Raw genomic sequence first — 12,555 nt, 5'->3', positions numbered from 1 at the left:
AACAATGTCACATTGTTGCTCTTATTTTTTTTTTTTTTTTTGGATTTTTATTTTTATTTTAATTTTTTTTTTATTTTTTATTTTTTATTTTAATCTTTTTTTTTTTTTTTTTTAGTTGGTTATTTCTATCCTTTTTCTTCCTCCTTCTTCCTCTCCTCGGTAAATGGCACAAAGGAGTCTCTCTCTCTCTCTCTCTCTCGCTTTCTTTTTTTTTTTTCTCTTTTTTTTTTTTCTCGTTTTTGATAGACCATTTCGCCAACGATAATAACAAATGTCGTTTGCACGTCCACCCCCTTATCCTTTTTCGTCCCTTTTTATATATTTTCTTTTTTTTTTTGTGACCGATTTCTCTCTCTCTCTCTCTCTTTATAACTTTGAATGTGAGCGCGTGTGTACACAAACCACACACACATACACATACATACAGAGAGAGAGAGAGACGCATGCTTACACACACATACACACATACACTCGTCGCTAGAAGGATAGGGCTAACAGAGATCGTTTCACGTTCGTTCAGAGCTCTTTTATTTATTTTTTTTTTTCACTTTTTTTTTTTTTTTTGGAGGAGGTTCGATTTTATTTTTTTTTTCCTTTTTTTTCTTTTTTCTTTTTTTGTCGCGACTGTACCACCACCCCGGTGTGCCTTGTCGATGTGTCATCGGCTTTACGAAAAAAAAAAAAAATAAAAAAAATAAAAAAAAAAAAGAACTAGAATACAAAGTTTTTATCTAACAGTACGGGGAAAGGGTTGGAAAGGGAGGGGGGATAGGGGTTGTAGGGTTATATCAAGGGGATTCGTCCTGGCCAGAATCGAGATTGTTGACGATAATCGCAAAATATGTTTCGGAAAAAGGAAACGTTTTTTTTTTCTTTTTTTTTTTTTTTTGTTGTTGCATGCTCTCCAATGTAATAGTTGGGTTATTTATTTTTTTTTTCTTCTCTATTTTTCTTTTTTTCCATCTTTTTCTTTTGGACGTTTACAGGACTACTTGATACTCTTTGTATATATATATATATATATTTTTGTTTGTTTGTTTGGTGCATGTGTGTGTGTGTGTGTATTTCCTCTTCTTTTTTTTTTAATCCACATACGACGAAAGCTTTTTAAAATATCAATTTTTAAAAGATAAAACTGACAAACTAAATTATTTATTTAAATATACGAAAAAAAAAACAAAATGTTTTTACTTATTTTTTTTTTTTTTTTTTTTTAAACGTGATTTGTCTCTTATCGATTAGAAATATTTTTTTATTCTTTTTTTTTTTTTACGAGATCGTTAAATTCTCTCGAATCTTTCGAATCGAATTATTTACAGTAGATACAACAACATCATCATCATCATCATCATCATCATCATCATCATCATTATCATCATCATTATCATTATCATCATCATATATTAGATATATATTTTTTATTTCAATGTAATTCGTACATTTATTTACGTACTCGTTCTTTTTTGTTTTTAAAATTCTAACAACGGTATTACACGATTCCCGAATTTTGCTTCGTTCAAAGAAAAAAAAAATGAAGTCTCATCATTCGACACTAGCATGACGAAGACGGAATCGTTCGTTCATTCATTCAGAAGATGATTTACAGAGTTAGAGAATAATATGTAGTTTAGTAATATCAGAGTCGAATGCGACTGTAAACGCGTTGGTCTTAAACCTGCGGTTTTGCCGAGTCATTAAGAAATTCAATGGGTCCTTGCAGTTCCATCCAGCTCGTTCTCCAGCAAATGGAGTCTGGAAATATGGTATAATGGGTCGGTCGGTCTTTATAGAGTTAGTGAATTACCGACGAATGCGTTCTAATAGAAACGATTAATTCTCTTCCTTTTTATTATTATTATTATTTTTGTAGAATCTTAACTTTGCCCGATTCTCTTTTAATTATAATTATTATTATTATTAATATTATTATCATTTACATAGTATATAACTGGTGTGTATATTGTGGGTGTGTATACGTGTGTACTATTACAATATCTGCACTGAGTTGGCACGCTTATATATCTATGTAAAATTCGATATGAATTTAAGAGACTCGTAGAAAATCACATATAAAATGTCCAATTTGTGACACGACATATTTTTGTTGTTGTTGTTGTTGTTGAACACACAAAGAAGAGAGAGAGTGTGCAATCGAAAACAACATACTATGATAAGTGTTACTTCTTTTCTTATTTGGTTGATTCATCAGAATAAGATTACTTTTCGTTGCGATTAATCGATTGTTAGGAAAAAAAAAACATTATCGTTTTCTATCGAACGCTCGTAAGTATATAATGTATTTTAACGTATGTGATATCTCGAGTATGTTTGTATGATAATAGGCCCGAGTTTTCATTGATTTTTCATTTTGTTGGTTTGCTTTGCTTTATAATCTTTCTCAAGAGTCCCTGAGATATTATCTCGCACAGTTTTTATTAATAATGTATTTGAAAGATGAATGATCAGAGATAACTTCGCGAAACTTCCACGAGTCGAGAATGTTTCGAACGTTTTAAGAAAATGTTGTAATGTGATTAATTTCAAACGTTCGAAACCTCCACGAGTCGGGAGTTCCTCGACTTATCTCATACATTCAAGGTAGGGTTGCCAACGTTACTGATGAAACTCGGATGTTGGCCTTCTTGGCTGGCCTGCCTGGCTGCATGGCCGGCCTCGCCACTTTGTATGCTGAAGTGTCTATAAGATATATACTCGGGTGGTATCGGCTGTTGATCCCTTTTTACTGCCTCTCGTTGTTTCTTAACTTTGAGGTAGCCCAAGATCGAGACGAGCAGGAGAAAGACAACGAATCCCATACAGCAGCCAACTATGAGACCGAGTCTTCTCGTGAGAAAACTGCTGACACCACCCATGTCTCCCATCGAAGAACCATCGCTGCTTATAACAGCGCTCGGCATTTCCAAAGTTTTCACTTCGGTGCAACGGCTTGTAGGCGAGTCCGCCATCTGCGTTACCGGAGTAGATTCGATCATCTCGTCCTTGGATATATTCAACTGGCTCACGAGCATCTCTTCGTTGAGATTCGTCAGCCAGTTGCCAATACCGAAGATACAGATCAAGTAGCGAGTGTTTGACGTCATCTTGGAGAGTTTTATCGAACGGGCATTCGGTTCTAAAATTCTTCCGCGTACCTGAAACGAACAAAAGATAATAACGAGTTTATTTCGATATCGGACAAAACGTTTATTGTCGAGTGTTCGGGGATTTAAGTTCCGGGGTTCTATTGTTTAAACAAGAAAAGAAAGAACAACTCTATCGTTACTCTCCATTATCTAAACTTAATCTTTAGAATTTATAGTATCTCTCTCTCTCTCTCTCTCTCTCTCTTTCTATATATATATATATATATATAAAGTTAATGGGGGTAAATGGGACCGAACGTGAGGTGTTACCGAGTTGTCGGGGAAAAACTTTTATGTTCTGTACGGCGAGCGCGTTCAACTTTTATTAGCCATCGGTAGAAAGCAACCGTCTTCTTACTTGGGTTAAATGCACGGTGGGGTAAAGAGGGGACACTGTGTTTGGTCGACGATTCGTTTTACCGGAGTTAACACCGGTCAGTGTGGACCCAGGTAATATTGCGGTAGAATAAAACTGGGGAAGAGAGATAAAGGATCGGGTAAAAAGAGAAAAGGTAAAATACAAGCTTTTACTACCTCGTCGACGTTGTCCAGAGCGTGATAAGCGACCTGGTATCCTCGTAGCCCAGAGTGATTTCTACTTTGCCAGGACACCAACACTGAGAACGGCTGTATATCCTGGATCGCGAGTTTTAGGATCAATGGTGCGGAGCAGAAAGCATGCGGATCGAGGTCGAGGAAAACCAGGCCACGCAATTCCGGTGGTTGTTCGCACTTTAGCAATCCGCTTTCCATGTCGTTCATTCGCATACCACCACCACCACCACCACCACCACCACTACCACCACCACCACCGCCGCCACCACGATTTCGGCTCACGCCACCTCCCACCAGCTTTTGATGGTCCCGTAACCATTCCCAAAGCTCCTGGGATTCGCAGTCGCAGAGTAGAGGATTTTCTATAGAAATTGTGATCGGTTCGAGATTAAAGTATTGATTCTGTCAAAGGTTAATATGAAAAATTCAACGTTACGAATTAAAAGTACTCTTACCTTCAGCTCTTAAACTTCGTATCTGGGTTTCTAATGGACGAAATGCGTTTAACGGTAAATTAGCTAAGAAATTTCTGCTGAGATCCAATATTCTTAATTTCTTTAAACGTTTGAACGCATCCGGTGATATAGATGATATCCAGTTACCGTAAAGATGTAGCTCCGCGAGATTCTCTAGATGTTGAAACGTGCTTTTTCCTATGTTGCTGATCTGATTATAAGAAAGGTCGAGTATTTGAAGAGCTTTCAAATCAGGTGGGAAATCTTCGAGCTCTTTCAAACGGTTGTGCGTTAGATTGAGCAGTCTCAGATGTTCCAAACCCTTCAATCTCTCCTGAGGTAAAAGTTCTAGCTCGTTGATACTGAGATCCAAAGTGAGGAGATTCGGTAGACTGCGAAAAGCGCTTGGCGATACTCTTGAGATCATGTTACTGCCCATAAAGAGATGCATCAGGGCTGGAAAGGCTTCGAAATCTTGGCTGGTAACTATCGTGAGATTTGTCCCAGAAATGTGGATCTCTTGGAGGGTAGGATATCTTGCCTCGGAACTTATCTCGTGTATTCTGACGAGAGGATTGGCAGTGACGTTGAGCCAGGCAAGACTGGGTATGTTCTGTGCGGATAGGGCGACTGCCGGTATCTGTCGGAACTTGTTCGCGGCCAATTCAACTTTCCGTAAGAGATTCGATCGAGCGAAGAAGTTAGCCGGAAGGGCGGTCAAATGATTGTGACTAAGATCTACGGATATCAAACGGGATAAGTTTACTGCTGCGAAACCAGAGAGGGTCGTGATGTAATTACTACGTAGATCGAGTTCCCGCAAACTGGTCAATCCGTTTAAACGAGACATGTCCACGTGGTCTATCTCATTGTTTGCTAGGGAGAGAAACTCTATGGTACTGGCGTTAGTCAAGACTTCGTACGGAATCTCTATGAATCTATTCCCGTCTAGTTTGACCTCCTTTAATGAATCCAATTCGAGGAAGAGAACTGACGGTAAAACGTTAAGCAGATTATTGCTTAACAACAATTTGGCTAAGTTTTTATTTTTCAAAAACAATTCGGCCGGTATTCGATGGATTTGCGCAGAGTCCATGGCAAGGTGTTGAAGGGAAGGTAAACCGTCCAATGAATTTCCATTGATTTGACTAAAATTATTGTAAGATATCCTGAGGATTCTTAATCCTGGTATGTCCAACCTGTCAAGAGCCATGGCAGTGAGGTGATTGTGTTCGAGGTTAAGTTCGTAAAGATTATTTAATCCTCTGAAGGCACCGTCTTCGATTACACTAACCGTACAATTTTTCAGATTTAAAGTTCTAATAGGTAAACCTTCTTGGAAAATCTTATCGTGCAATACGTTGAGATTGTTGTTAGCAAGATCCAGTACTCGCAATCGTTTTAGAGCTGTCAACGCGTGAGGATCCAATCGTCGAAGACCGTTGTCCTGCAAATAGAGTTCCTCGAGTTCGTGCAATTCAGAGAAAGTCTTCGCGGTGACGTGACTCAATCGATTCATGCTAAGTTCAAGGAATTTCAAAGCTTGCATTGGCTGAAAGGCGGTATCCTCTATTCTTGAAATCGAGTTGTTCGTAAGATAGAGTCGTTCGACCAAAAGAAGATCTCTGAAGAGGGGAGCCTGAAGGCGTGTCAATCTATTGTGGCCCAACCACATGATTCTAACAGAGGCTTGTCCTCTTAAAGAATCGTTGTGTAGAACGCCGAGTCCATTGTTGTCCAGTTGAATGGATACCAAAGAACTACCGATGTTTCCATTTTGTCCAATTTCGTTGGATACTTGAAATACGTCTCCTAAAACTGCTAATAAATTTCCTTGTAGATTAACGTGTTGTAGACTATGTAAAGATCGTAAAGCACCGGTCTCCATGTCGGTTATCGCATTGTTTTGAAGATGAAGCTCTAATAGGGACGGTAAAGGAGCAAATACTCCTCTCTTTACTTCCGTAATTTGATTGTCTTGCAAACGAAGTTCTCGCAATTGTTTTGCTTTGGCGAACGTTCCTACCTCTAATTCCCGTATGTTATTACCGTCCAAAGATAGAGTCGATAGATTCTCGCAATGTTCGAGAAAGTCCCGCGGTACCTTTTCAATGTAATTACTGCTCAAATGAAGTTGGGCCAACTGTCCAAGGGTTACCAATCCTCTTGCGTCGATCCTCCTGATAGCGTTCTGTTGAAGATATACTACTGTCAGACTTGTACTACCAGCAAACGTTTCAGCAGGTATCTCCAATATATTATTTTCTGCTAAGAACAGTTCTTTTAATTCTGGCAACCTTGAAAATACGCCACGTATATAATGAATGTGATTATGACTTAGATCGATTGACCTGAGCTTTTGATTGGCACGAAATGTAGCGACATCTAAGAATACGATCTTGTTGTGACTAAGATCGATAGACTCGAGATCTATCAAGGATATAAAGGCGTCTTTGTCGACCGATTCTACTGAGTTATAATAAAGCGAAAGAGTCTTCAATGATGGACAACAACGGAAACAGTTGAGTGGTATGTTCTTAAAATTGTTGCTACTTAGATCGAGAAAATTTAATGCTTCCAATCGCGAGTATCCATCTTCCGGTAACTGTGCGACCTCGTTCCAAGCGAGTTTCAATGACGTTAAGTGTTCCAACCTTCTAAGCGATGTCATAGGAAACATTCTGATCTTATTCTCAGCCATATCAAGATCTTTCAATGTAGTTTCCAACCCGGCAAACGCGTACTCCGAAATTCTATTTATTTGATTTCCCTTTAGATTCAGTTTTATCAAGGACAATTTGTAAAAACTGAAACTCAATAGCTCGTGAATGAGATTAGCTTCAAGATCGAGAACCTTTAAACGGTTCAACGTGGACATCGCTTTTTGTGGTACTCGTGGTAATCTACCAGATACCAGTGCCAACGATTCCAAACTCTTCTCCAATCTTACGAAAGCATCCTCGCTTATTTCACGAATCGCCGAATGAGAAATCTGCAAGTGTCTAATTTGTGAGCCAGCTGGAAAAGCTTGGGCTCGTAGTTCCTCCACCTTCCGATCCAGTTCGTAGACGCTTAACGATTGAACGAACGCTCCTAAATAAGAGTAATCAAAATCCAATTTTCAATAACCAATAATCAAAGTTAGACTTTAATATTTAACAAAGTGAAACGTAGATTGGGTTACCTTCCGGCCCTGCAGCTTGAATGACACTCGACAAGGCATTCTTGAGTGATTCTTCGGTTGCACCAGCACATTCTAGGAAGAGACCATCTTCGAAATTGTAACAGGGACATCCCGGTATTGTTTCCGGCGGTGGGCACCTGGCGCTTTTTGCTTCCTGTGTCGCCATGCAGGCCGCCAGGACCACCGAATAAAGGATTCGGAAACCGTCCCGTCGGCGATCACTTCGTTGTTGTGTCGTTGGTGATGATGATGATGATGATGATGATGATGATGATGATGATGATGACGGTGATGTTGATTTTTGTTGTTGTTTCTGTTGGTGTTCTTGTTTCTCGGACGATTCTTTGCCACTGGCCGGCAAATCCCAGCGCTTACGTTTCCTACGCGGCCTCGTCGTCCACATATTATTATTATCGCGCCACTTCGGTCCCTTCTCGTTCCGATTCGTTCATCGTTCTTCGATCCGTCCTATTCTGAAACATTAACGATCGGACATATTATATTTCGTAATATTTAACTTCGAACGATAGATGCTGAAAATGAAAAGTATTTTCTAAAGTGTGTTCACAATTTCGTGAAAATTAATCAGATTATTTGATTTTTTTTTTTTTTTTTAAATAAATTAGAACGACGATAGAGAATAAGTTGAAAGGTAATTGAACCAATTAAAATTCCATAATTTGACTTAGTGCAATCCTAACGTTCATTGGGTCGTACAGGTTGACGTTGAATTTAATTTAAGATGAATCTGGCTATTCGATTCGTACAAGCTAATATTGGAAAATATTTCCCACGGGTTTATTATCTCGAGGGGTAGTCTAGAAATACCGTAACTGCGATAAAGGTTATACCAGTGAGAGAGAGAGAGAGAGAGAGAGAGAGAGAGAGAAAAGTAGGAATGGATATTGCCAGGGTGTATATTCTTTCTTTCCTTTCATTCTTTCTTTATTTATTCTTTTGCTTTTGTTTAGCAGTATGTCACGTGCACGGTCACAGAGAGAATAAAAAAGTAGCTCGATAGGTGTGCGTATAGTATAGTTGAGCTTTAGATTACAAGCGAACGAACAGTTGTGGGGGGATAACTTACTTTGTTAGGGGTTGCACTTGATACGAGGTAATGGTAGGTCGTGCACCGTCCGTCGCGTAGAAAAATCAATATTCGCGTTACCCCTCTAGTAGTAGTTACTCCACCTCCTTTTCCTTCTCCACCTCCTTCATCTCCTCCTTCTCGTCCCCTCGCAGTAATAAATTTTACTTCTTTACGGAAGTTCGTCGACGTCCCGAACGATTTGTACGGAAAACGAAGTATCTTAAAAATAATACCCCTGTGTACTTTTTTAATTTTTTCTTTTTTTTTTGTTTTTTTTTTAATCTTTTGTCGAAGCAGAACGTTTAAAATAATAAATACGTTTCCGATGAAAAGAATGGAATAAAAAAAATGTTATCGATCAGCACGAGATGAGCTGAGCGTCATACCTTATTCGTTGCATTAATATTTTGTTTCCCCTATTGTGTTGGAGAGAGTGGGAGGCCTCGTTCTTTGTTCCCGTTATGCATTTTGATTCGATAACGTTACGAACGCCTACCCACCCGGTCGCTTGGGAATGTTCAAATTGGATGAAAATATAAAAATATTTCGAATAAGTCCAATGGTAGAGATATCGATGGAAAATACTCGCGAAAGCATCTCGACATCATGGATGAACGCGCATACTGCTATACGGGAGAGGATTTCCCAATGGGCACTGTACACCCATACACACACACACACACGTGTTGTACTGTCGAACGCATCGCGAGGAAAAATAAGTAAAAGGGAATGTGTGCGAATGGAAAAATCATTCGTGTTAGAAATTCAAAAACGATAGATCGCGTAGCCCAGTCGAACAACGTGCTGTTTTCTCGTTCAGGTGAGAGAGAGAGAGAGAGAGAGAGAGAAAGAGAGAAGGGGATGGTAGTGGTAGTAGTGGTGGTGGTGCTATGTACAAAAGTACGATACCGGGGAATAAAATATTCTACGGAAAAGCTTTATCCGACGAGTGAGTCCGTTTTGAAAAGATACGAGAAGAGATGAGAAGTGTAGAGAAGAGAAGGGAAACTTAAAAGCTACGTCACATTTTATGCACAATAGCGAAGAAAGTCGAACGCATCGATGGATACTTGACGGGGTGGGTTCCCTTTTATCGAACTGAACCACCGAGGCTCGTAATTTGGTTTTACTCTCGTAGACTGTAAACGAGATCGATAGATAAAGAAAGGAGGTAGTATAGTTGGTTGGTATGTTAGAGTACGTATATATATATATATATATATATATGATAGAAAGAGTTAAAAGGGGAATTCTTGATAAGAAGGAATCAATGATAAGTAGTATCCTTTGAAAAAGAAAACTTTTTGAGTTTTTAGTCAAAGTTGAAACAATATCTTTTATTTTTACTAGTTTACTTGAGAGGAGATTCGTAATGTATTAAAAAAGTAAAAACTATCATTTAGATTTGTTCAGAAAGTAATTTTAATTTTTTTTACTGAAAATGAAGACAAATTTTAAACTTAAACCTTTCAAGTGAGCATAAACAGTTGAATTTGATAAATTTACTCTCTCATCGATCTCACGTGTTGTTATTTGTCAGTTTGCATCAACTAATGTCTTTATTGTAATAGAAAAAAAACCAAATTACTTTCCAAACAACTCAATAGTTTCCTTTGGTCAAATTATAAATACAAAAGTATTATTTTTCGGTTGGTCGCGTATACGAATAGACAGACATTCTTTTTCATCGTCATCGTCGTCGTAGTTGTCAGGAAATAGCCACTTATGTTCGTTCTAGATATCGTATATGCGTGAGGGCGTGGTGTAGGTGCACCTATGCGAGTGTTGTGTTGTACACACTTCCCTGGTATGAATACCTTGTTATATCTAGGAATGCAATAACGACGATGCGGTTATAGCAATGGAGTTGTACTTGCAAGTGTACACCCCCGTACACAATGCCATTGGTACACTTGAAGTTTTCTGAACATCTCATAGGATAACACGCCTGGTGAAAGCTGTGATGCGAAATGAATGTGGAAGTACTACGACGGAAATGTGTTCTACGTATACGGAAAATTTTACATTCGTCGATATGCGACACGTAATAATGAGAACACCCAGTGGAATGGTATACTCTTGTTAGCGTAATTTTTAATTATTCGTAATTAGAGAAGTAACATTATAAATTCTGTTTTTTTTTTCTTTATTTTTACAAATGAAAACTTAAGAATGGGACTGATTTGAAAACGTTATTTCAATCTTTAATAATTTATTTTTCATGTAACATATTAAATAATTATTCTACAAATATGCATAATTAATTGTTAAATTAAAGTTACATTTTTATGATTATTTATAAAAATGCGCGCCTGTAGGTATGCAACCCTTTAAACATACTTTAAAAAAATGTTGCTTGCGAGTGCCATCTACTGAGACGGAATTTTTTTTAAGCCCAAACTGTTCATACACGTGTGTATTACGGGTTGCCTATCTTTCGGGCAGATGACATTAGAAAGCAGTATTTTCAAAGTGTGTCTGGAGGGTTGCATACATACAGGCGCAAATTTTTATAATTATTCAAGTAAATAATTACAAACAAAATATTGTAATAATATTATATTATTCTCTCATCATCTTTGAAGGTTTCACTTCTAACTTGTGTAAATTGTATTTTTCTTTTTCAATTGATTTTAATTAACCTTTCGAACTTTAAAATACCTTTCTACTAATATGAATAAGATTGATCGAATATAACGATAATAAAGTTAATACGATCGTTATTTAAAATTTAATTGAATAATAAGATAAAAATCATATCTTTTATTTTTAATATAAACTTGACGTGAAAATATTCCAATAGAATAATTAGATACCAAACAAATTATATTAATCATACGTTTCTTTTGAAAATATTTCAATCGTGTTTTGCGTATAATAAATTTATTATTTATTCAAATGAAATGTTTAGACTTCTCTCAACAGATGGTATATCAATGGGGTATGGGATGGAGTTAGGTGGGGGGATATCTCGCTAAACTGTACTTCCAATTCAATAGCCAATTTGGGATCGAATCAATTTAGAGAGAAAATGTAGGAGGACTCGCGTACGACTAGGAAACGTATATAAGCAGGGATAGATGTATGTATCAATCGTCTCGCTTAAACGGAATCGACGCGGATCCGTATGGATCGGTTGGATAACCATCGATAGGTATTTCCTGTGTGGTCGAGAACCAGCCTAACTCTCTCCGGCCAGAATGTTCTGCTCCATTACACAGCCGCAACGAAATTGAATTTCCTTCGGCGTGGCTTGGCTTGGCTTGGTTTGGCATGGCGTGGCGTGGCGTGGCGTAGTCCACACCGATGTGTCGTGTGTTTCCTTTCGTGTATTACCGTTCATAAGTCTCGAATCACGATATTAAAAAAAATTGAACGAGAAAGAACACTTTTTTTGCTATGTAGAACGAAGGGGTAGGAGTAGGGGAAGGAAGGAAGAGAGAAAAAAAATAATAAAAGAAAGATATGAAAAATTTAATGGAATCGAATAAAAAAAAAAAAAAAAAAAAAAGGAGTCATAAAAGATGAAAATATAAATCGAGCTTATATTATACCTTTTTTTCTTCTTTTTTTTTTTCATAGTAAAGCAAATTGTGCTACGCTTATATATGGTAATATTATATATATATATATATATATATATATGTCGAATGAAAATTAAAGTGGAACAATTTTATTACTTATTCGTTTTATATTCGTCCTGGGTATTTTAAATTTTGTCGAAAGAAGGAAAAAAAATTGATTATACGTATATTTATTCACTTATAGCATATATATATATATATATATATATATATTCTATGTACGTATGGAGACATTAATTATTGGAGTGCGTGTTAAATAATTAATTCTTTATCGATCTTGGTGTAATATAATATAAAAGGGGAAAAAAAGGGGTAATAAAAATGAATGTGTGTGTGTGTGTGTATTGTGTGTATACCTATGTATGTATGTATAGATATAGATTTGCAGACGCGTGCGCATAGGGAAAAAGAAAGAGAAGAAAGAAAAGAAAGAGATGGTAAAGAAGAAAAAAAAAAATATATATATATATATACAGAAAAAAAAGGATAAAACGAGCAACATACAACAGAACAGTTCCGAGTGCCTCGCAGTCGTTCGCTTATT

The 12,555-nt window shown here is 37.2% G+C and overlaps 1 protein-coding gene across 4 annotated transcripts in view; it reads right to left on the bottom strand.

Annotated features, from left to right (window-relative positions):
• Positions 1 to 1,401: 1,401 nt before the first annotated feature.
• The window catches only part of LOC107064800 (uncharacterized), a 158,136-nt gene continuing 146,982 nt past the window's right edge, over positions 1,402 to 12,555 (bottom strand). For 3 of the 4 annotated variants that reach the window (XM_015317849.2, XM_015317847.2, XM_015317850.2), the window contains exons 2-5: positions 7,338 to 7,810; positions 4,154 to 7,246; positions 3,678 to 4,060; positions 1,402 to 3,152 (exon numbers count right to left, since the gene is read on the bottom strand). In XM_015317849.2, the coding sequence (XP_015173335.2) occupies positions 2,586 to 3,152; positions 3,678 to 4,060; positions 4,154 to 7,246; positions 7,338 to 7,740 (4,446 nt within the window). In that variant the 5' untranslated portion in view covers positions 7,741 to 7,810 and the 3' untranslated portion in view covers positions 1,402 to 2,585. Of the gene's footprint in view, positions 3,153 to 3,677; positions 4,061 to 4,153; positions 7,247 to 7,337; positions 7,811 to 8,424; positions 8,647 to 12,555 lie in introns of all 4 variants that reach the window. The other variant, XM_015317848.2, reaches the window with a different exon arrangement.

Source organism: Polistes dominula, unplaced genomic scaffold (genome assembly GCF_049000335.1).
Source record: "Polistes dominula isolate Pdom_NZ unplaced genomic scaffold, Pdom_raw_medaka contig_24, whole genome shotgun sequence".
NCBI classification, from domain to species: Eukaryota; Metazoa; Arthropoda; class Insecta; order Hymenoptera; family Vespidae; genus Polistes; species Polistes dominula.
The sequence above is the reverse complement of the archived record's forward strand: the minus strand, read 5'-3'. Positions and strand labels throughout refer to the sequence as shown.